General features: G+C 31.6%; 1 protein-coding gene across 1 annotated transcript; it reads left to right on the forward strand.

Annotated features, from left to right (window-relative positions):
- The first annotated feature begins 3,812 nt into the window (after positions 1–3,812).
- Positions 3,813–25,458, forward strand: LOC130903870 (uncharacterized). Its single transcript, XM_057816229.1, has 4 exons — positions 3,813–4,115; positions 15,146–15,403; positions 21,206–21,433; positions 25,130–25,458. The coding sequence occupies exons 1-4, from the start codon at positions 3,896–3,898 to the stop codon at positions 25,456–25,458; spliced, it is 1,035 nt and encodes a 344-aa protein (XP_057672212.1). The 5' UTR covers positions 3,813–3,895.
- Positions 25,459–26,181: the final 723 nt, after the last annotated feature.

Below are 26,181 nucleotides of genomic sequence, written 5' to 3' on the forward strand. Positions count from 1 at the left end.
CGTCATCTTGCACAAACTTTGAAAAAACCTCACAGGAAGATATCACGGGGTATCAGGTCACATAAACGCGCGGGCCATTCTCCAATATGAACGGATGTTTTTGGGTGTTGGATCGTTGTCCATTTGCCCACGTAAATATTCCAGCATTTCCAGGGCTGCTTCATACGACTACAAAATAGATCTACGGACCATCCTGATTGCATCCGAGGTACCAATTGCAAAATTTCAATCTGCTATCGAAATTATTGTCGTCGTAAAAAGTATTGGTTCGGCTGCTCAACTAACGCCATATTTTCGTTAGCTGTTCCAGAACGAGGCGCGTCGGTAACAGAGCCCGTTTTTAAGAATTTCTGGCACGTCTTCCACACCGTTCAACTATTTGGTAGAGGGCGAGTTCGGAAATTGTTGTTGAAATTCAATTCAACATAGTTTCATAATCCGTATTCGTTCGCAGATACGTTGTAACATAAAAAAACTCTTTCTTGAAGTGTGAACTTTCTTATCATAGAACAGGCATAACTGTCTGAAGTACGAACATCCTTCGAGGGCGTTGCCGAGAGTATTGCCTACAGTGACTTGATAGAAATAGTGTGTTCACATGAAAGTAACTGCTATGTGTAACCCAAACTACGACACGGGTACGATTTCCGTGGCGCCTGGATTTGACTATGCAATTGTAAATCGACCCAAATAAGTCGAAAATGAAGAATAAAATTTTTCGATATCTTTCTTCGTTTTCGAGATATCGTTACTTGAATTTGGAAAAATTTATTTTTATTCAATATTTGTATATATCAACCTAACCTAACCTAACCTTCTCGTGGTGCACTTTGAGTATAAAAATTTCAAAATAGTGAATTTTCTTCAGCCAAAATTGTCTAAAAAAATTTCTTCGCGTGAGGATTATTTTATTTCGCTTCGCCTATTTTTTTTTAATTTATAAATAATGAAAAACAACCGACAATTCTTCATGAAAAACATCAAATTATTCATGCATTAAGTTATCAAAAATGGCTCATTTTGTTATCAAAATCTGTTTTTTTTTAATACTATTATCGAGTATCAGGGTAAATAATATGAAAATTAAATAAAAAATCTTTTGTTTATTGAAGTCATATTGAATTTGAAGTGATTTGAAACGAAGTATTGAACGCCATCTGTCAATACTTTTTGAACTAACGTTTGATTATAACTTTAAGTATCGATATCTCGGAAACGAAGCGAGAAATCGAGAAATTTTATTCTTCATTTTTGACTTATTTTGGATCGATTTACATAGTCAAATCCAGTCGCCACTGAAATTGTACTCTTCCCAAAACTACGATACAAAATATAATATTTTTGTTAAGTTAAAAATACTATTGAGCCCTTGAAAAGTTTTTCATTGAGTTTTTAAGAATATAAATTACGATTTTATGAGCGTTTTTATGAAAAGAACAACTGATAAATCAACCGAGTTTCAAACTATCCAAAAAGTAACTAATTATCAAAGTCCCCTTGTAGTAGTACCACGAATAACATTACAAAAGTTGAAGAGTTAACAACTAAAAGTTCATTTGAGATAATTTAAAAATAGTTGTATTGCAAATACTGGACCAATAAACTCGAAAATGAGTACCTAACCTTACTTTTTGTTTATAATCGGAGAATATTCCATCCAGAAACATTGAGGGCTCAATTATTATCGTAAAAGCTATTCAATTGGTATCAAAAATTACTGATTGAAACATTAGAATTAAAACTAAAAATACGTATTAAGGATCCGATTTACTTTCTACACATTTTCACGGTATTTTTCAGTCAATAAAATTATTTTATAATTGTAGTTATTTCATCTCTGTAGCTTACCGGTAAAATGTAACCGATATTTCTTTGATACCGGAGATAAAACGAGGTCGATTCAAATTAAATAATACCGACGATAAAAATCGAGAACACTACAACACTTTGTACATGTGCTGAATACTTGATTACCGTACATTTATTAGGAATACTTTCACTTCACCTACGGTATTTGTTTTCATCTAAGAAGCATATTGTCGAGATATGACAACTAGGCTCGCGGCGACCAGAGCGGTGGCGGCGGACAGATACTGTTTGATGCGTTAAGCCGAGTTTACGTTGGAGATGCGGTAAAAGCGGCGATACTAGCGAGGCGAATTTCGAATACAGGCAGTCGAAATTCGTCTATTCTCATTGCTTTTTGTATCGAGTTTAGATATCGATGATTGTATCAGTGGTTAGAGCCGATTTTGTGGAGAAAAAAAAAGAAGAAAAGCCACAATAGGTTTGTTTTTCGGTTAGAATTGGTCTAATATGACAATTTCTCTTTATTTTTCCTTAATCTCATGTATTCCATTAACTTTGCAGGGTGTTACTTTAATTGTTTATAAAGACGATGAAATTATCCGAATATGTAACTTCTTGTATGTACAGGGTGGATAGAGAATTTGCGTTGTTGTTCAGGTTAGATCAATTTTTGGCAAAAATAAATGAGAAAAATCCATTTTCTTTCTATCTAAGTAAGTTGAAAAAATTAATTTTCTGTCCAAAACACGGAAATTAAATCGATTTTTGTTCAAATTAAGTAACAAAAAACCGATTTTTGTCCAAAATACAAGAATCAGAACAATCCTTGTCTAAAACGAATGAGAATTTTTGTTCAAAATAAATAAGAAAACTAGATTTTTCGTCACTTGGGGTTTCAAAAATCCATTTTCTGTCCAAAAAAAGGAAATTAGATCGATTTTTTTTAAACTAATCAAGAAAAATCCATTTATTGTACAAAGTACAAGAAATTAGGTCAATTTTTGTCCAAATAAATGAGTAAATCCAATTTTCCTTCACTCTAAATTTAAAGCCTCCATTTTCTGTCCAAAACAGAAAATAGATCTATTTTTGTTCAAATTAAGTGAGGAAAAACCATTTTTTGTCGATAAAAACAAAAATTACCTATATTCTTGATCAAAACAGGTGAGAAAAATCCATTTTCTTTCAATCTAAGTCGAAAAAATATATTTTCTATCCAAAACATGGAAATTAGATCGATTTTTGATCAAATAAAATATGCAAAAACCATTTTTTCTCCAAAATATAAGAATTATATCAATTTTTGTACAAAATAAATGAATAAACTACATATTTTCTTACTTTGAGTTTCAAAAATTAATTTTTTGTTCAAAACAAGAGAATAAGTTTAATTTTTGTTCAAACTAATCAAGAAAAATCCATTTTCTATCCAAAACAAGAAAATTAGATCGATTTTTGTTCAAATTAAGTATGGAAAAACCATTTTCTGTACAAAACAAGAAAATTAGATCGATTTTTGTTCAAACTAATCAAGAAATATCCATTTATTTTCCAAAACCAAAGAATTATGTTAACTTTTATCCAAAATAAATGAAAAAAATAAATATTCTCGCAGTATAACTTGAAAAAATATGCCTACTATCTACTACCATACTATCTCTCAATCAGAAAAATAGACTATCTGTTCAAATTTTTTTGAGATTCCATGTAGAAGGAACGCTGAATGTAACAAATTTAGTCAAATAAAGTTAACTACAATATTTTTATAACAAATAACTAAAAATTTAAAGGATTTTTCGTTATTGTAAATAAACAAAATTTCTTGTTTTCAAAATGTATGGTATTTGTGACCGATAGCAAACTAGACATTGACCAACCAATCCGTTGTTCTACATAATCGCTAAGTGAGCCATGAGCTTGAGCAAACGCGTGATGCGATCTCTCTTCCTTATAAATACTCTCATCACTTGATGGCGGCCTTCATAAAACGTTAACAAGTTCAAGTCGCACCAAGATACGAATTGTGTTGAACATAAAAAATAGTGGAGGAGCTTACCGAACTTTTTTTGTTTTGGTTTTCGAATAAATGAAAATGGGTTGCAAACTCGTCGTTTTCGGATTATTTTTTATGGTATCCGGACTTGCTGGTGATCGTGAAAATGTGACAGTGGTCGAATCGAATCAAGGACGGTCTATTAGGGATTCGATTTATAGGGGACTGCTCGTATGTGCTCTACGGTACGACGCTGGTTGTTTCATGGACGTCGCTCATAATTATTTGGATTTGAAAAGGACGGAATTATTAGGTTAGTTAATTGTTTTTAAATATTTGGTTTGTAGTGTAATTTACGTATGAATATAAATATATTTTTTTAAATTTATTTCATTCTTCAAACATCACTCTTCATGTAGTAAGAATAATATCATTTTTTGTCCACAATACAAGAATCAGGTGAAATTTTTTCTAAAATAAATAAGAAAACTAGATTTTTCTCACTCGGGGTTTCAAAAATCCATTTTATGACCAAAACAAGGAAATAAGATTTATTTTTTTTTTCAAACTAATCAAGAAAAATCCATTTATTGTCCAAAATACAAGAATTAGGTCAATTTTTGTCCAAGAGAAATGAGTAAAATCCATTTTCCTTCATTTTTAATTTAAAAAATCCATTTTCTGCCCAAAACAAGAAAGTTAGATCGATTTTTGTTTAAATTAAGAATGGAAAAACCATTTTTGTCCAAAAAACAGGAATTAGGTCAATTTTTGACCAAAATAAATGTGTAAAATACATTTTCTTTCAATCTAAGTTGAAAAAATTCTATTTCTGTTCAAAACATGGAAATTAGATCAATTTTTGTTCAAATTAAGCAAGAAAAAACCATTTTTTTGTCCAAAATACAAGAATTGTGTCAATTTTTGCCCAAAATAAATGAGAAAATCCATTTCTCTACACTCTAAATTCTAAAAATCCATTTTCTGTCCAAAACAAGAAAACAAGTTCGATTTTTGTTCAAATTAAGTATGGAAAAACCATTTTTTGTCCAAAAACAGGAATTAGGTCAATTTTTGTTCAGAATAAATGAGTAAAATCCATTTTCCTTCATTTTTAATTTAAAAAATCCATTTTCTGCCCAAAACAAGAAAGTTAGATCGATTTTTGTTTAAATTAAGAATGGAAAAACCATTTTTGTCCAAAAAACAGGAATTAGGTCAATTTTTGACCAAAATAAATGTGTAAAATATATTTTCTTTCAATCTAAGTTGAAAAAATTCTATTTCTGTTCAAAACATGGAAATTAGATCAATTTTTGTTCAAATTAAGCAAGAAAAAACCATTTTTTTGTCCAAAATACAAGAATTGTGTCAATTTTTGCCCAAAATAAATGAGAAAATCCATTTCTCTACACTCTAAATTCTAAAAATCCATTTTCTGTCCAAAACAAGAAAACAAGTTCGATTTTTGTTCAAATTAAGTATGGAAAAACCATTTTTTGTCCAAAAACAGGAATTAGGTCAATTTTTGTTCAGAATAAATGAGTAAAATCCATTTTCCTTCATTTTTAATTTAAAAAATCCGTTTTCTGCCCAAAACAAGAAAGTTAGATCGATTTTTGTTTAAATTAAGAATGGAAAAACCATTTTTGTCCAAAAAACAGGAATTAGGTCAATTTTTGACCAAAATAAATGTGTAAAATACATTTTCTTTCAATCTAAGTTGAAAAAATTCTATTTCTGTTCAAAACATGGAAATTAGATCAATTTTTGTTCAAATTAAGCAAGAAAAAACCATTTTTTTGTCCAAAATACAAGAATTGTGTCAATTTTTGCCCAAAATAAATGAGAAAATCCATTTCTCTACACTCTAAATTCTAAAAATCCATTTTCTGTCCAAAACAAGAAAACAAGTTCGATTTTTGTTCAAATTAAGTATGGAAAAACCATTTTTTGTCCAAAAACAGGAATTAGGTCAATTTTTGTCCAGAATAAATGAGTAAAATCCATTTTCTTTCAATCTAAGTTGAAAAAATTCATTTTCTGCTCAAAACAAGGAAATTAGATCGATTTTTGTTCAAATTAAGTAAGAAAAAATTTTTTATCCAAAATAAATGAAAAAACTACATATATCTTACTTTGAGTTTCAAAAATCCATTTTCTGTCCAAAACAAGAGAATAAGATCTATTTTTGTACAAACTAATCAAGAAAAATCCACTTATTGTCCAAAGTATAAGAATTAGGTCAATTTTTGTCCAAAATAAATGAGAAAAATCCATTTTCTTTCAATCTAAGTTGAAAAAATTAATTTTATGAATATGAATGAAAAGATCATATTTTGTCCAAAAATGTATCTTATTCTTCAAAGATCACTCTTTATTAATCTATCGGATTTTTTAACTTCTACATTTTTGCTCATTTTTAAAATTTCCATAATTTTAAGTTTTCTGTTAATTGTTCGAAACGTGGGCCCCTTTGAACATCAATTTTTTTAATAATCTAACACGACAAACATTGCTGTCATGAAAAATTTGCTTTCGTTGTTTGATTCGATACAAAAAGTTAGCCAAACATGTAGAAGCTTCCCCATCTCGCCAAGGGGTATTTTCATTCCATAAATTTATCATTTACTCTATTTCTATGGAACTTAATGCTGTCGAACGTTGTTTCCTTTTATAGGGATCTGTTTGCAGTTTTAGTCGTATAGAATCTTGGGCAGCTAGCTCTTGTTGAACTACAACAATGGGTCAACAATAATTTTCATTTCTCTATAATCTTCATCATAATTCACTTGTTAGGTTCCACATGGTTTTGGACGTAGTTTCTTCAAACTCCGTACTATTTTTTCTTCTCATGTTAACAACCCAATCCTTTAAAATCAAAGTCAATTCTTCCCCCGTCCGATTTCCATCTAATTTATACTTTCTATCATTGCAAAAATGCTTTCCATACAAATTTTTCACTGTAAATGGAATTTTTTTGGTTTGTTTGATCCTGTAGTTTCATCTTTTTGCGTTTCCTGCTGTTCATTTATCTGTAATATGTTTTCGGCAGCGGAGGGGATTCAATTGGTCGCAGTTGATGGTCCGGATAATCGCGAATCCGTATAACTGAGGGCCGGATAATCGCGAATCCGTATAACTAAGAGCCGAATAATCGCGAATCCGTATGACTGATGGCCGGATAATCGAGAAACCGTATAACTGATGGCTGGATAATCGGGAATCCGTATAACTGATGGCCGGATAATCGTGAAACTGTATAACTAAGAGCCGGATAATCGCGAATCCGTATAACTGAGGGCCGGATAATCGAGTTTCTACTGTATTAAATATTTGAAACGTGATAAACAGAAAACAGCATACGGAATTTGTTCTCATAACGTTGTACTGATTTGTTGTCTTCAATCTTCATTAGATTTTTACTAGACCAAAAATTTACTAAAAACAAAAAGTAAGAACATTGAAACATTAATCTTTGACTCACTGCTTTCTGGACCGTGAAATCTAATGAATTTTTTTTCTTTATTATGAAAAATTATTGATTCAAGAGTAGTTTCTCAAATTATAGAGATCGAAAATTTGACTCCAATTTATAGTCTTTTAGATCACACAGTTTAATGAAGTGATCATTTTTCTCAATTATTATAATTTAATTGGAATAATTCGTTAAGAGCAAAATTTCATCAAAAATCTCTAATTTAGAGTCTGCTAGAACATGTAATTTGATGAGTTGTTTCGTTTTCTTCAAAAATATTAGATTAAATCCATGAAAATAATCCGGTTTCAATGTTGGGGTAAGCATTTGACCAGTAATCCTCAACTGAAAGTCTTCTAGAACATGAATTTTATAAATAGGTTCTTCTTCTTTGGCCAGACGTGTCAAGTACAAATAATAATTTTAATCCCTCTAGTTTCTTATTTTTTTAAACCCTTCCATATTATAACGTTTTTCTTATTTATATAAATGGTATTTAATCACAAAACGAGTGAAATAAATTCATACGCACGGTTTATCTTCTAAGAAATTGTCTCAAAAACTTAGACGTTTGAATAGGTCAATATATTAGAACAGGACCTATTTCACGGTTTATAACAGTGGACGAGTTCGTAATTTGTAGCTAAATTGATCTTAGTTCATTTTTATAGAAAAACAGTTTCAAAAAATAGGTAAAAATAGACGTTTCGATCTATTTCGGTTTTTATCAAAATATTTAGAAAAAAAAGTATAAATGTCGTATTCGATTTAAGTTTATGCTACATAATATTTACTTCAGGTAAATAGAGAAGTGAATGTATTTGCAAGAATGTTATAAAACTGATCTAGATTCATTTTTTTCTTCTATTACGTTCTTATTATTAATAACAAACGTTTACTTTCGTTTCTGTCATCAACTTTTTCTATCTTGATATCTATCTTCAAAAATAGAAATATTCTATATAAAACCTCACGAAAATAATTTCCTTTGAAATTAACATAAAAACAAACGATTTGTTGGCAAGTTTTTCACGTTTATGACGTCTGGTACGAGGGCTGCTACTTAAGTTTTGAGGTACCTCCAAAACATGTGATTGGACGCATCAAGTATAGAAAAGCATTGACCTCGTAATTTATTTCTGATCTGCGCTAATAAGAATTGATGAGTTGAATTGAGCTGATGAGTGAGAGCTCGCATTGTCGCGTTGGAGAATGATTCATTTTCTGCGATTGGTTTCCCTGATTTTTTCGAAAACTTCTGATATAAAAATGCTGTTGTACTATTCAGAATTGATCGTTCTACGTTGCTCTAGTGGAATGACGACATTTCCAGTTATTTGAAGCTCTAGTTTCTTTCTTTGAACCAGCCAACACGAGATTTTGGACAACCTTCACGAAATTCATCTAGATTCATCACGAAATGGCGACCATTTGCTTTGAGGTGCTCCGCGCTCGTCTTAGTCGATTGTTGTTGAATTTCGTAGATCCTAGATTCGTCTTTTTTAGACTTTTTGAAGCGATTATCAATTTTTGCTGTATTCAACGCGAACAAACCTTTTTGACAGCCAAATGTTCATGCAATACTGATTGTGGTATGCCTCAATCTCACGGTATATCTCACGACGATCTTGCAGTATCAGTTTAGGCACAGTATCGATGTTTTTTGCCGATTTTGGACGACCTTCACGAAGTGCGACTACGATTGAATTGGGAAAACTTGCGAAACACCGAAAGTCGAAGAGCTGCTGTTGCTTTAATCCACGTTGAAAGTCATAGAATCCGATTTAAAACCTTTTTTTGACCAAAATGAATCTTTTAAATATCTGTTAACAACACAAATAGCACTCGTAAGACAATACGTTCTGAGTACGTGTTATGATTAGACATATTTCAAAGCAACCCTGTATCAAGGTCTATTTTAATTCTTGATGCTATTTAGTGCAATTACATTTAAAACGAAATCGATTTCACCACTTCAACATACAATAAATGAAAATATTTAGGTATCGGTGACTACATTCAACAATAGTGCAGTCAAATACGTTCTACAATATCGTTTTCCGTTTTGGATTGGTCCACTTTGAATTCTCGATTATGTGTCATGATTAAATAGTTCCACAATTAATTTGTGATACTTTTTAAACCAGATTTCTATCAAAAAGTATTTAGTTACGTTCCTAATTTATTTGGAATAATGAAAAACGTCACAAAACAGCTTAAGCCCATTAAAAAGTTTACCAGTTGATACCACAAGCAAAAAATATGCACTGTTGCCATATCTAGTTTCGAGGCATTCCAAAATATGGCTGAAAGTTACGTAAGATGACATTGTCATAGCGTTCTGGATAAAATAACTTTTTCATTTGGAAAAAATGGTTAAAAACAATTTCATGTGTTAATGAATCATTGATTATTAGCTCTGAGCATACATTATAATTAATTGAACATTATAAAATAATTACAACGATTATTTACTTCTATTAAAGTCTTCAAATGAATATTTGAGTCAAATGTAGTAACAGTTATTTTTTGTTAGCAAAGAAACAAATTTAATTTGCCTTTTCGTGATTTTAAAATTTGTAAATTAGCATAATACATAAAAAAATTTCTCTTAGATCAATTAAAATAACATGAATAATTAATAGATTGAAATGAATGGTTCAAAATCGTATTTGAAAACACGAATTTGATATTTAGAATTGTTAACGGCATTTTTTTTAAATAATATACAGTTATCAGGAACGGACTTGTAACAACTCCTACTTAGTCGATTTAGGAGAAATTTTTTTAAAAATCATCAAATTTCCACGTGTTTTCTTCGATTATTTTCGGAAATACAGCCTAATAAAGTTCGCCATTATTTTGAACTCATGGAATTTGTTATGATCCTTTAATTGATATGAGTTACAGGCTGATAAAGTTAGCTGTTGATTTCAACCCATCGAATTTGTCACGATCTCATGAAATCCTTTATATCTCTCAAATCATTAAATCTATAGATTTATACATACTGGCAGTCGCTTTAAGATCAATTCTTCTACAAACTTCTAAATTTTCAAGTTTTTTCATCAATCAGTTCCCGAGATACAGGATGATAAAACTAACCTTCACATTTTCAAGATTTTACTTCAATTTGTTGCCGAGGTACAGGCGGATAAAGTTTGCTGTTAATTTGAACTCATCGAATATATACACATACTCAAACAACGGTTAATAAGAAAATTCTGAATTGTCTTACCCGACGAGCTAGATCCGATACTGTCGCGTTTTATATGAATGAAAGTCGAACTTCTTTAACCCGTTTTTTTTTCACAAAGCGGTTTAAAGTAAATCTCGCGAGAAGCTGCTAATTTTTAGTACGACTGCACTTAAAATGAGTGTCATCTCCAAAACCTGTTCAGTGACCCACTAAACGCGAGCGGACGAAAGAAATTAACCGTGGTGAATATCAATGAAGCATTCATGGTAAATTCGAATTGAATGTTTTAGATAATACGGATTTCACAACAATTTTCACAACAGGTTCGAAGTGGTCACATTGCACTTCTACTCCGGAGTTGGATGGGGTATTAACACACAGTAAAACATTTTTTGGACATAGTGTGTGTTTTGATACCCCCTATAATTATTTTCAATGATTAATTACAATTTGTGATAATTTTCTTCAGAATGTATCTTTATGGCGAACGATCTAAAAATCTAGATATCTCCTAAACCATGAATTGTATCGAGTTAAACAAAGAGTTGAAAAATCGATCGAAAATGTCATTTGTACTATTTTTAGATTATACATGTTGTCCCTGTGAAAAATTCGGATTGTTAACTATATTTTTCTTCTTCCACACACTTTTTTGAACGTCTGACTGAAGTTTCTACGCCATTTTAAACATACGATGCAGCTTTAGAGTCAAAATGTTCGTACGCCGTCTATTTAATGTCATCGTCGCAGTTTTACAAACAAAAAATAGTCGTACGCGATCAGATCAGTGTTATATGGTGGATGTTCGATATCCGTGCAACTGGAGCTGATTTAATCGCGCTTTTTCTCGACAATATTTTCGAATCCTGCCTCCAGAAACTTTCTATTTCAACATCTAGGAGAAATTGAAGATATAAGGCTGTCCGAGGCTTTAGTATATTAAAAAATGTTTTTTATAAAAATCTTTTTATTTGATCTTCCGTACGCGAGACAGTTATATTTTTTTATTATAGTTGCTAACTTAATTGTTTAAACGTGAATTATACGACATATTCTAATACGTCTAGCGGCTCTTCATATTTAACGACATTGTGATAATTGCGATACTGTTAGATATAACAGAAAATAAAATTGTTTGAACTATTTAAGGTTGAAAAACTCCACGTTGTATATGGGGTCAATTCAATCATTATTTAACTTTCTTTTATAATCACCTTATTGTCCTAATAGCTGCAATTAACTCCGATATATTTGATACACGTTTTAGGAAAAACCAACACACTTACACGAACTCAAACAAGAAGTTTTCAATTAAAATGAAGCTCATTCGTTCTCTGCATAGAGACGTTAGCGTTTTTCGAATGCCTACATCTCAACGGAGCTACGCAGCTCCTAGAGTCCTTAAAATTACTTAGTACATTATATATACAGTATGGGACGAACCATTTTCATTGATGGTACAGATATTCAATATTCGAACAACAATAATCATCATTCGACTCAGGGAACTTACCTTTCTTTTATAATCTCCTTATTGTCCTAATAGCAATTAACTTAACCATCTTCTCTGATATATTTGATACACGTTTTAGGAAAAACCAACACACTTACACGTACCCAAACCACAAATTTTGAAACAATTTGAATTCGTTCTCTGATAACAGAGTAGCGAGCGTTTTTCGAACGCCTAGATCAGAACGGAGCTACGCAGCTCTTAGAGATTCGGCATATGATTTTGTTCATATTGGTCTGTTAATTTTTTTATAGTAAGTTTGAGTAGTTGTTGAACTTTGTTAATTGTGCTACATTTTCACCATTCTAGACATAAATACTAGCGTCCACAGACTAATTTCATGTTTTATTTGTTAGTGTATGAGCAAATTTAGGAGGTTAATCAAATTTTAAATGAATCGATTATAAAAGTACACAAAGTTGATTGATCTAGCGAAAAATTTGGATATTATTATTAAGGGGTTGATTAACCCTAAAGTTTCCATTTGCGCCGAGCGTCTTTGAGGTTTCTTGAAATGAAAATTATATTCATAAAAAATTGAGGTTATTATTTTTTTCGTTTTTTATCAAAATATGACTTGACATTAACAATTTCCTTAAATGTATTATTAAATATATTATTTACGAAATGAATATCACAATAAAAAATAATTTTTTTTATGTATTAGCTATAATTTATAAATTTACTCAAATTTTTCTCTTTTCTTGTAATTGATTTCGTTTCGAAATTTTTTTTAATACGATTTATGTTTTTTTGATACTTTTAATGTATCGATGAGCTTTTAATCTGTTTTCTAAATAATGAGATGTCTGTTCTTTCTAAGCAGCTTTTATTTTTGGGTGTTTGTAGTTTTGTAGTTTATAACTTACAATAATGGATGAAATAATTTTTGTAAAAATACTTACAGTAAGTTCTTTAGCCTCTGTTGGGTGTGTATGAGAAGCAGACGGTACGTGAGTACGCGTATATGGGAATTCTGACCTAGAAACACCACTTTCAAAGTCAAATCGTAAATTGTACAATACAGGATATATTTAATCATGTCTTGGTTCTTCACCTGACAAGGTGAAAGGATCTAGATGTCTATGTTTTAGTGTTCACCAGTACGCAGGAAATATTTCAAAATTTCGTCATCGGCGACTACTTATTTTGATCAGAAAAGATCCAACGACGAAGCGGACTCGCTCGACAGATTGGAATTGGTTAATCCATCCAGAATCCATTCTTGGTGCGGAGATGGATAGACACACCTGGAACAACCACTCCACTTGAAGAGGAATAAAATTTGACCAGTGTTTGAAGTCATCCAAGACGCCATCTCCACACTACGGACATCACGTTTCTGTGTTTGTGCCCAACACTCACACGAGCGTGAATCGAACACTTGGACAAGTCTCAAAACTTGCTTAATGACGTCAAAATGTTCAAGCCAAAGCGCCTATTCGGCTTCTCAAAGGAAATCAGCCCTTCGAGAAAGTATTTGGATCTTGAGTCAAAAAGAAGCTGACGAGAATTTATTTTGATGGGAGGATACAGGAGGTCCAGTTTATATATTTCTAGAATGTCTTATAATACGCAAGGGATAGAAAATCTCTAATCACAAAGGTCTAACTTTTTGTAAACGATTGAAGTAGATGTTGTAACGAAAAAACTGAGTTATATTTCGAAATTTCGTCATTTTCGTCTTGGTGAAAAGAAAATATGAATCAGGAAAGATATCTTGTAATATGGAGTCTTATGGTTATTGATGTGGCTCAGAAGTGTTTTCTTCGTAGAGATTGGAATTGATTTCATAACATTTAATTAGTTATTATTTTCCATTCTTTTCGGTTCCGGCATTTTGCTCTCCAGTTTTCTATATTGAGTGCTCTCATGTCCTCCTCTATTTCGTTTCTCCAAGTTTTTCTCTTCTCTTGGCCACAATGGTATCCATTGCGTTATTCTTTTGATTCTTGGTGCTTTTATGTATCTCACTATATATTCTTTCCCCAGCTCTATTTCTTCGTTTTTCTTTGCTCTTTTTTCTCCTTTCTGTGTTATGTTTGGACCTACTATAGTTCTCATTATCTTTCTTTTAAGTTCTTCTTCTTCTCTTCTGTTTATTACTGTTCTTTCCATCGCATATGTAATTACTGGTCTTATTAGTGTTTTGTACATTTTTATTTTTTTTTTGTTTGATTATGTTTTTGTTTTTTAGTAGGTTTTTGTTTCTTCAATAGGCTTGATAGCTCTTTCGTATCCTATCCTCTATCCACCCTCTGGTTGTTTGTCTCAACGTTATTCCTAGATAGTTAAAGGTCGATACTGTTCAAAACTATGTTTGCTAGTTTTCAGTTGGTTTCCTCTGTTCTTGTTTTCCTCGTATTTTCATATATTTTCTTTTTCTGCATTTATTTCCAGCCCCGTTTAATGAAAAATATTTCTATTAGACATATTTGACCGCGAAACTTACAGTTAATTCTTACTGTTAGTATTATTAATTCAAAATTCAACGCGAAGATATTTTTTCTGTCTGTTTGGTAGTATGTGTCACTTAGATACATAGTATCGGCTTCACGCTGACGTTTATTGAATTTTAATACAGTCACATTCTTGTCGTCCGTGCACTTTTCTAACAGGAAGACCGTCTATTACGAATTGTCGATAGCCAACGTGTTTTATTGTGGTATTGTTAAGGTATTTTCAAAACTGTACAGGGTTAACCATGTTGCAGACGGTTTATTATTAGTTATGATAATTTTTCACGAGATGAGGATAGATTTTACCATGATTCAGTGAATTCTAACAGCGAAAACAGTCGTAGAATTCAGCCCTAATGTATATATAGTTGCTGCACTTAAGCCCATAGCTTGGAAGTGATTGCCTTTCAATCTTTCCTATTTTTTGCGTTAATTTTCCAGTCCTAAATTCCTCTCTGTCTCTCTTAGGTCTTCCATCTCCTCTACGTATTATCTTTTCCTTGGTTTTCCTTTTTTCCTATTCCTCCTTGTTCTATGTCCATCATTTTTTCGTTGCTCTGAAATCTGGAATTATCTTATTATTTTGTTTAGTTGCGGTACTCCAAATAAATTCGTTATTTGTTCTTTTCTAATAACTTATAAACCATAGACCAAAACTACCTCCATCACGTATTTACTTATTGTTTTGTTACAGTGCAAGCTGACCAGGAGGTAGCTAGGGCTACTGGTAGTACCAGCGCCCAAGCGAAGCCATCACAAATAGCTAAAACTATTGAAAAACTATTCGCAGATCTTACTGCATTATTTAAAGATGGATTCTCCAGTTGGTTCAATTCTAAAGATGACGATGATGAATTATCCAACGATAAAACTAAAGAAATAGAAGGAGACGATGATGAAGAAGACGATGATGATAATAAAAAGGGAGGAAATGCCAGTCGAGACGTCGGAGGTTTGTATACAAATGGGTGTAAGGTTCATATTGATAAAAAAATAATTTTCGTTATGTTAGACTTGAAAACATAACGAACTTTATTTTTTTTGTAGTTTCATGTAGCGCTTCCATTGCACCATCTAGAAGTAGATTTTCAGTAGATAGATCGTCAGTAGATATATTTTTGCACCGTAGATTTGTTGTGTGTGTTAAATGACAACATTATTTTATTTTGAGGATTTTGAAAATCAATTTTTGATCGAAATGTGATTAATTAGAATCCTCATTGTCTTTAAAATTAGCTTAACTACATGTTGTGTTAACTGAATAAGATGTTGTTGCGATTAATTTATAAAAATAACGCTTCAAATGAGGTTTTTAACAGGTTGATTGAAACAGCTGCTTGTAATAGACATTTCAAATGATAAAATTTTCCTCAGAGCATAAACTTTGGATTTACTTGTCTGCCATTTCACGAATCTTCTTCTTCTTCTTCTTCTCCTTCATCGTATTTAGGACTTAGCCCTGTGTTTGCATCAATGTTTGCCTAGAGGTAGCTGGGATGATGAAGACCAGCTTGTACCATCTTGTAGGTGGTCGTTCTGATGGTCGGGATATATTCGGTATATCTTCCTTTGCAATGTTTACCATCTTTTTGGAATCTTACTGTAGAAGCCCTCCAGACCTAAGATAATCTACAAGATTCATAACTAAATCAGCTAAAAAGTTTGAGTTTACGTATTTTGGAAGCAGAGCAATGGAATGTAGAGTCTTGTCCAAAATTTGGTCTAGATATATAGTTGCTGAAAAGCCAAACCCACTCCTTAAACAATCTACAATACAAATAAATAAAGAGTGAGGACGGTTAGCACGTCTGTCGCTCGCTAGGACTCGTGTGTTCTGGACCTCTAAGAAGCGCTTCTCGAAAGTCTGGAGAAGGAATCAAGAAATAAGTCTCTATCGATTTCATGAGTACTAATTAAGTACTCAAGGTCAAACGTCATTTATAGAGTTGCGGACACAAGGAGCGCTGTTAGGCTTGTAGCTTGAATCCCCTTCTTCCAGTTTCCGCTCATGCGATCTGTCTACAATAAACAAGTTTTTCATTGTGGAAATTCGTTGTAATCATTATTTTATGGACAAATCTCCCGCTTAAACTGTAAAAAACGTTTAGGATAAGCAACAAACTCGTCATTTTCCTTAATGCTTGATTTGATCAAAGTACAAACACCTTCAAAATACCTTAAATAACATCTTAAGGATACATGGGATTAATTAGGGGACTTCTTGCATACGACAGGTTTATGTTTGGCGAGACTTGACCCTTGAGGCAACAACCTATAGCCAAATGCTATTCTTGGTGGCGTAAACTGTCTTCGCCTGTCACATTCCGCTGCCTCAATCAATATTTTGACTGGATTTATTGATTGATCATCAAAAATCGCAACAACATTCTTTATATATAACAAAATTTTGATTTAATAACATCGCTTTTTCACTATCTACGAAAAATGCTTCTCATCAATTCATCTACATTCGCATCTCATTAAATTATTTGTCACACCACTTCATCCAAGAAAAAAATTACTATGAATGACAATCTTTTAATTGATAATAATTAGAATCATATCTCGTTTTAATTGAACTTCATATTCTAGGAAAAGATATAGCAATTAATATGTTTTTAAACGATAATTGGGACAATTTCTGTTAGTTGTCACTCGAACGGACATAACCAAAGTTTTTCTCGACCCGTCGACAATATTGATAATTTCTTCATCACCATTGTCGAGTTCGTTAAATATAAAGCGCGAATCTTCAATAATTTTACCAAAAACTTAGTTTCGGATGTTCCGTTTCAAGTTAAACTCAAGTTTAAACTACCCCCTCGCCACCGGTAACGTTTAAACCGAATTTTTTCGGTAAAAGACATCTGTGAAACGTATCTGTGGTCTAAAGTGACATTTGACGTTTAAACTTCGTTTGGGAAATTAGGCCTTAATGTAATAGTGATGACAGTAGTAATCATAAAAATTATGGATTAGTTTGTTGTGTTTTCGCCCGTACCAAAACAAATTTGCAACTCATCTCAATCCCGAGGTAAAGGGTGTTGTATTCAATAGTTTTAAAAACAATTTGTTACATCAACTTCTCGTAAACAAACAAATAAAAAACTAGTGAATGTTTTTTCTCATCCGGCACCTGAATTGGAAGTTTCACCCTGTGATTAATATTTGTTTGCATTTGATTGAGGTACCTCCAAAACATGTGATTTGAACGTTGACCTCGCAATTTATTTTCAAACAAGTGCGGCGGATGATCCATCAATTCTATATTTTGACTGTTCAAAAACGTTTTTGTTTGAACTGATGTATGAGAACTCGCATTTTGGACCATGGAATTCAGAATTGACAGTTCTATGCTGGTCTAATGGAATGGAGGTGACATTTTCATTTAGAGGCGACCATTTGCTTCGAGTGCTAAAGATTTTGTTGTTGAAGTTGCTCCACGATTAAAATTTGCTCTACTTGGTACTTTCTTTGTCTAATCAAAACTTTTTTTTGTGGATTGGTACGACTGAATACTTGTATAAACAACACAATGTTGTTTCAATTGATTGCAAGCCTTAATATTTTTGTCTTTTGCATTTTCCCTCGCCATTTTCATCATTGAGTATATTATTATTATGATTTCCACATGGAAATTAATATTTTTCTGTAAATGCGTTCCGTGAGGCTTGATATTAATCCTTCTACATTTGAGACCCAATATACGCAAGTCATAATATTTAGGACTAATTCTACTTCGAGGTTAAATTAAATGATGTATTGAAGGTAAAGAATGTTTAGAAATTTTTATGTGGTGTCATTTCCTAAAAATGTTAAACTCGAATTCATCGTATTTTACATAAATCATTAGCATTTTTGTTCTATAGATTAATTGGACATAGGAAAAGAACCGTTGAACAATTTAATACGGTCAACAGGTTACAAGAAACTGTTAATTAAATATGGAGAAAGTCTTTTATAAACTTTTTTTTACCATTATAACAAATTGAAATAAAGCTACGTATCAATTAGAATATAATGATTAATTTTACGTATATGTTAATTTTTTTATTTTATTTAAATAGGTCGACTAAATATTCAATATGTCATGTAGAATACACGCAGTTAGTTCCAATTTCATCAGAATTAATTCCGAAACTATCATGCTCATGCACATTACTAAGAAAGTATTCAAATTGAAAATTAACGCTCCTTCAGAACGGTTTTAAACGGTTACTGAATAGTTTATTTAGCAAAGTAATCGGTAGAAACAGATATATAGTTCATTTGGAAAATATAGATGAAAACCAAAAAACACTCGTGAGTAAAAAATCATTTCAAGTCAAACGTTCGCGGTCAAAAGTCTGTGGTTTCCATTCTTTTTCTGATTTTAGCATCTCAAAATCATTCTTAGCTTCATAATGAACAATCTACGGTGTTATTTCTAGCCCTATTTTTTTCTTAACTTCATTTCATAAATGTTAGATTTGATTTAAGTCCGGGCTATGCGCTGGCCAATCCATAACTGTGAATACTAACGCACCGAACCTGTATTATGTGGACGGGCATTGTCCTGCATTAGGATGAAGTTGTCACTTTTTTTCTGGCAAATCGTAGACGTAGCTGTCTTCTTCTGACTATCCAGCCACTCCTCGAACTCTTGTTGGACATGAACACCAGTGACGCTCGATTTCTCAGCGATGTGCCCTTTTTATTCCAAAACCGCGTCTTTGGCCTTGTTGCAATACGGTGACCGCTTGAGCAGCTTCATCACTTGATGTATCCATTTTCAGGTAGAATTCTTGTTTGTTGTTAATTAAAATGTATACGGTTAACTTTTGATGGCTACCCCTAATTAGCATTATTGTAAACATAACACCATTTCCTTGAAGATTTTACTAAGAAAAATTCAAATTCGCGTACAGTTTTTTGCCAGTGACTTGCGTTTGCAAAATATCGATTTTTTTGCTCTCGAATGTATTTCTACAACGGTAAACAGTTTTACCAAGAATATCTTTTTGTTCCAAAAATGAATAATGTTCAAGTTAAATTGAAATTTTGAATAATCTAACCTTAAAAAAGTTATTTCCAATACTACTTGATACAAACCGTGCAACTAGCGCCATCTATTTTATGTGAAATGTGATATATCAACTTCCAAAACATATCTTAGGTAAAATAGAAAAAAATCAAATTTTACCTATTCTAGACGTAGTATCACCTGTTTTTGAATCACCCTGTATTACTCCGATATTCTAAAGAGGTTTGATAGTACAATTTAATTGATGAAAATTTCTCAAAAGACGGACGCGCATTCAATTATTTTCATATCAGATAAATTTTATTATTAATATATTTGTCATAATTAAAAGTGAGTGAAATTTAATTTTAAATCACAGTAAGTATCTTCTTCTTTTTTATAAATGGCATGTACTACACCGCAAATGCATGAATAAACAATGCCTCGATTAGTATATTAATCGATTATTAATATCGATTAAATATTGATTTCGAAACATAATTTTATCGCACGAATTGAATGCTGAAAGGAAAGCATGAGCATGCGCACGATATTAATAAAAAAATCGATTTGAAAACCCTGGAAAACAAATCATTTTTTCATATTCGCATGTATTTTTGATTATTTTCCATAATCATATTCATTACAGGTTGTAGAACGCTTGGGATAATTTTGGAATTAATGCATGGGGTTTATTAACAAAAATGGAGAGTATAATATTATATAATGTATTTATGAAATAATATTTCGAACAAAAAAAGTATTTTTTTTAAACAATTTAGAACAAATATCATGAATATCCACGTAAGTTGGCGGCATATGGGAAATTTTTTTATTATTAATTTTACGAAAAAAAATTATTCTTTATAAAAAGTTCTTCATGGTCCAAAACCTAGAATTCAATCATCAGATGTTACATTTTTTCAGTCGTATACGAGGTTTGTCAAAAAATGTGATTTTTGCTCTAGAATTTCTTTTTGACAATATCGAAAATTGTTATAAAGAAAAGATGTTTAGAATTAAAAATATCTTTCAAATATTCAACATTGTTTATGCCAGTGCATCCTAGAATAATTATGCATTAATGTTTAAACTTAAATTTCCAACATAATCGCAGAGAAATTGTAGAAAAAAATATTTTTTTAATGTAAATAAACAATGTTGAATATTTGAAAGCCATTTTTAAATCTAAACATCTTTTCTTTATAACAATTTTCGATATTGTCATAGGAAAGGAAATTTTTCCATATGCCGCTGACTTACGTGGACACACTGTATATATAAATACATGGTGTCTTATATATCTAGTTGCATCCCTGAGGAGTTATAGGGTTTCAAAGTAGGGTCAATTTTGGGTTTCCCAATTCGTCTCCACTCTATGTCGATTTTTAGTGGAGGAGATGATTTATTCTTGAATTTCTTTGTAACTCATATGTTTGATTAAGTCATAATTTTTCACACTTTGACTATTTTTTGCAAACAATTTCCTTTTTAAATTGATTAAATGCGCGTATGGATACTGAATATAGGCCAAACATGGTTATTTCAAAAATATAGAATAAACTAACATATTATACTCTCCATATAGGTTGAGGACAAATAAAATGTTACACTAGATAGATAAGCTTTTGTCGCACATACCACTTTAACCAGCTAATACAAATAAAATTTTAGAAGCACGAAAGAAGAAGAAAAAGAAGGGTCCTTTGAAAAAAATTTTCACCTTGATTAAAATCGTCATTTTGACAATAGTGATTTTCCTAAAAGTAGCTTTACTCGTGAAAATTTTCGAAGCCGTTTTGAAATTGAAGTTGGTACTGTTAGGAACGGGATTTTTGATACTTTACGTAGCGAAAATTTGGTTGGATCACAAAAATAGAAAGGACGATCATATGGAAACCGGCGGAATCGTTTATAAGAATCCGTTGGAAGCTGGTGGGGCTGAATGGGCGGGACCTGGAACGCCAGGGGAATACCACGGCAGGAGTTCCGTCGATGACGCTTACGCGCAACGATTAGCTTATAGACAACATCTCGAATAGAATCGATTCCAAACTAATCTATCGAACGTTTATGTATCGAGAATCCAATTAATTAGAAAGAACATTGATTAAAAACTGACGGTGATTTATTTTATATAAAAAAGTGACGAAATGACACGGTGTTAAATCTGGTAAATGAAGCGGATGTTGATAGATAAGAGTCGAAATCTTCAATTAAAAGCACCAGGTGGTTGGTTTATTGTTGAAGTCTCTTGGGTGATCGTTTGGTTGTTGGATCGATCTAGAATGATGGTTTTCTATTGAAATCTAGATCTTTCAACTCGATGCAAACTTTTTACTTCTATTCAAATTCAAGAATTTGTTTTTGCTTTGTTTTTAAATCAAAGAGCCTGTTCGAACAAGTAAATTTATACATTTCTGGTACATTACTCGACAGAATCTGAATCCTTTCTATGTTTAAAATTCTCATAAAGTTAATCGTAATTGTAGGCCTTAAAAGATAGGAAAAGTTTTTTTCAGAGTACGGATCATTACTCTCCATATGTAAATAAATGGATCCCCATGCATTTTCTTGAATTTTCGCTCGTACAAAAAATTCTGATAATCCAAATTGTGGTAAATTGTATGTCCTATAACATGATAAAACCAGATTTCAAAAAAAAATGTTTGAACCCCCTCAAATTTTCAATAATAGTTCGAAATTTTCAAATTGAAATTTGTAATACGTTGTACGACACTAAATTCTGGATAAGCAATATATTTCATTCACTTAATATATTGGCCACACCTCGTATTATTTATAAAGAATATAGATCAAATAAGAAATATTCAAAGCAACCATATTGAATCGGATTAGATGAGATCACATTGAGAGACAAAAACGAAGAAGAGTATTTGACATTGACATTAACTTCAGATTGTTGTTGAAATAATTATCGTCATAACCTCAAATTACTTGTATAATACATCCAAGTATTATTTTTGTTTGATAGATTAGGTTAGAACCCGCTTCTATTATAATTATTTATTTTTCATATTAGTATAACCTTCAAAATATTTTTATAAAGTATAGTTACGAAGTGTTGTACTTGTGTTCATATTTATTTAATAGGTGGTATCGTCAAAATAATTTAACTGGAAGAAATCTTTCGAATATTTTCAGAAATTCTGGACGATATGTACTGGTATTATACATTCACTAGTGGTGTGACATTTTCATTCTTAGAATCATATGTTTTGTTTTGGAACATGGACATTAAATTATTGTAATAATATACAAAGTTTATTTTATTCTAACCTAAAAATATTTTCTAATAACTGGGTGAGGTGGTAAATTGCACAGTTGTATTATGATGGTACTATTTTCGCTTTTGATTCATATTTTGAGTAATGTTGTAGAAAAATATACGAAAACTAGTCAATATGGTGGAGCAATGTGTTTAAAACAAACCTTTTAGTCTTCTTCTTTCATATTTTCCTCATTGACACTATTTCTATGTCTTGTCTTTTGTTTTTGTCTCGTATAGACTCAATTTTTCTTCTCTTGTCTCTAATAGACTCAATTTTTCTTCTTCTTTCATTTCATGTCCATATTTTTGTGTTACATCGATATTTTTATGTCTGTTTTTTCATATTTTCCTCATTGACACTATTTTATGTCTTGTCTTTTATTTTTGTCTCTTATAGACTCAACTTTTCTTCTTCTTTCATTTCATGTCTATATTTTTGTGTTACATTGATATTTTCATTTCTGTTTTTACATATTTTCCTCATTGACACTATTTCTATGTCTTGTCTTTTGTTTTTGTCTCGTATAGAATCAATTTTTCTTCTTCTTTCATTTCATGTCCATATTTTTGTGTTACATTGATATTTTCATGTCTGTTTTTTCATATTTTCCTCATTGACACTATTTCTATGTCTTGTCTTTTGTTTTTGTCTCGTATAGACTCAATTTTTCTTCTTTTGTCTCGTATAGACTCAATTTTTCTTCTTTTGTCTCTTATAGACTCAATTTTTCTTCTTTCATTTCATGTCCATATTTTTGTGTTAAATCGAAATTTTCATGTCTGTTTTTTCATATTTTCCTCATTGACACTATTTCTATGTCTTGTCTTTTATTTTTGTCTCTTATAGACTCAACTTTTCTTCTTCTTTCATTTCATGTCTATATTTTTGTGTTACATTGATATTTTCATTTCTGTTTTTACATATTTTCCTCATTGACACTATTTCTATGTCTTGTCTTTTGTTTTTGTCTCGTATAGAATCAATTTTTCTTCTTCTTTCATTTCATGTCCATATTTTTGTGTTACATTGATATTTTCATGTCTGTTTTTTCATATTTTCCTCATTGACACTATTTCTATGTCTTGTCTTTTGTTTTTGTCTCGTATAGAATCAATTTTTCTTCTTCTTTCATTTCATGTCCATATTTTTGTGTTACATTGATATTTTCATGTCTGTTTTTTCATATTTTCCTCATTGACACTATTTCTATGTCTTGTCTTTTGTTTTTGTCTCGTATAGAATCAATTTTTCTTCTTCTTTCATTTCATGTCCATATTTTTGTGTTACATTGATATTTTCATGTCTGTTTTTTCATATTTTCCTCATTGACACTATTTCTACGTCTTGTCTTTTGTTTTTGTCTCGTATAGACTCAATTTTTCTTCTTTTGTCTCTTATAGACTCAATTTTTCTTCTTCTTTCATTTCATGTCCATATTTTTGTGTTAAATCGAAATTTTCATGTCTGTTTTTTCATATTTTCCTCATTGACACCATTTCTACGTCTTGTCTTTTGTTTTTGTCTCGTATAGACTCAATTTTTCTTCTTTTGTCTCTTATAGACTCTATTTTTCTTCTTCTTCCATTTCATGTCCATATTTTTGTGTCAAATCGATTTTCTCATGTCTGTTTTTTTTTCATATTTTCCTCATTGACACTATTTTATGTCTTGTCTTTTATTTTTGTCTCTTATAGACTCAATTTTTCGTCTTCTTCCATTTCACTTTCATATTTCTGTACTATCGTGTCTACTTTTTCATATTTTTCTCATAAACTCTATACCTACAGGTTCAGTTTTTCACCTAAATTCCACCAGTACAAATAGTCGTGCTTCGAGAATTTTTTCCAAGATTTAAAATCAGCTAGTATACGCTGAGGATCAAATCTGGATATTATGGTGGCTGAGAAAGAATCTTTCCAGAAAGACAAACCGGAAATAAATATTGTTTGTTCTGCCATTTATAATGCAAGTATCTCCTGATGACATTTTGAACATCATCCAAATTTTTATCAACTGAAAAACTTTTTTATGGATGGGAATAAATTGACATTCAATGATGCAATTTCTGGCGAGTAAACCGAATGGTATTTGGTTCGTAATTTCACCTCAAATTTAAAAAAAAAATCTAATATTTCATTATTTAGATAGAAAGGAAGATATGAAAAAGCTTCTTCTTTTCGTGTTGATACGTTCTCGAAAAACTTATATTCTTATATAACTGTGCAATTTATCATAACAAATGACCTCATTTACATCACCGACTTTAATAAAAAAAATTATAAAGCCTCATCTGCATTGGTTTAAAGTTTCATAGCATGTAACTAACAGAGTATCAAATGGGATCGACTTTTACTATCTATCATTTGCGAACTAACCTTTACAGAAGGTAGAAAGAAGAAAAAAAAGAAGAAGAAGAAATACATCTACGCCATCATCATGGCGGCAATAGCGAAATTAGGATTGTTGGTGAAACTTCTTCAAGCCGGACTCCTGTTAAAAATCGCTTTAACTACTCTCGCCATTCTTGGAGTCTCAGTAGCTAAATTGATATTTTTGATTAAACAGGGCAAACAAAAGACTATTTATTACGAAAACTCCCATCACGATCATCACTACGAACACGACGATATTTATGAACACGATGAACATCACGGGTGGAAAAGAAGCGTCAGAAGCGCTAATTATATGGCTTATACCAAACAGATTCCGTGAATTTTCAACTCTATTCATGGTCATTTTCATGTGGTGTTTCATTTTCTCAAATATCTTTATTTATTTTCTTCGTTTCCCTCCTTTAGAGTGCCACGTGGGACGCCACATACCCTCACAATTTTACACACATGTTAAACAGGAACTGAAACTCTCTATCTGAGCTATTTGAAGCGTTCCATATTGTCTCACAGCAAACACTTTAGTTTATCATCACCAGGTGGGCTGAAAAGGTCGTAGACTAACACAAAATTTGATTTTATTCTTCAATACAGTTGGTATACATTTTTTTCTACACCATTCGTCTTCAGCATGAAGATACGCTTCGGTTTAGGCTATAACATTTCCATCGGCGAAAAATTTCGGTCCAGCGAGCATCCTCTTGAGATCTGAGGACAGAAAAACGTCAATAGGTGCCAGATCCGGAGATTTTGAAGCCGATTTCATGCAACATCATTCATTTTTGATACGTTGTTTTCTCTTGATGGATTCCGGGACATACTGGATTGGAGGAAGGCGAAATAGCTGATAGACTCTCTAAAATAGGGGCAGACAGCCCTTCATAGGAATTGAGGCCTTCGAAAACATTGGAAAAGAAAGTAGAAAGGAAAAAAACCAGTTACTGGGATCGAGAGAGACATTTCTGGAAAGCTATGACTATAACCAAGTCACCTGAAACACTAGATTTAGCAAAGAAATGTGAAAGACCTCTAGATGAGCTATAAA

Source organism: Diorhabda carinulata, chromosome 2 (genome assembly GCF_026250575.1).
Source record: "Diorhabda carinulata isolate Delta chromosome 2, icDioCari1.1, whole genome shotgun sequence".
Taxonomy (NCBI): Eukaryota; Metazoa; Arthropoda; class Insecta; order Coleoptera; family Chrysomelidae; genus Diorhabda; species Diorhabda carinulata.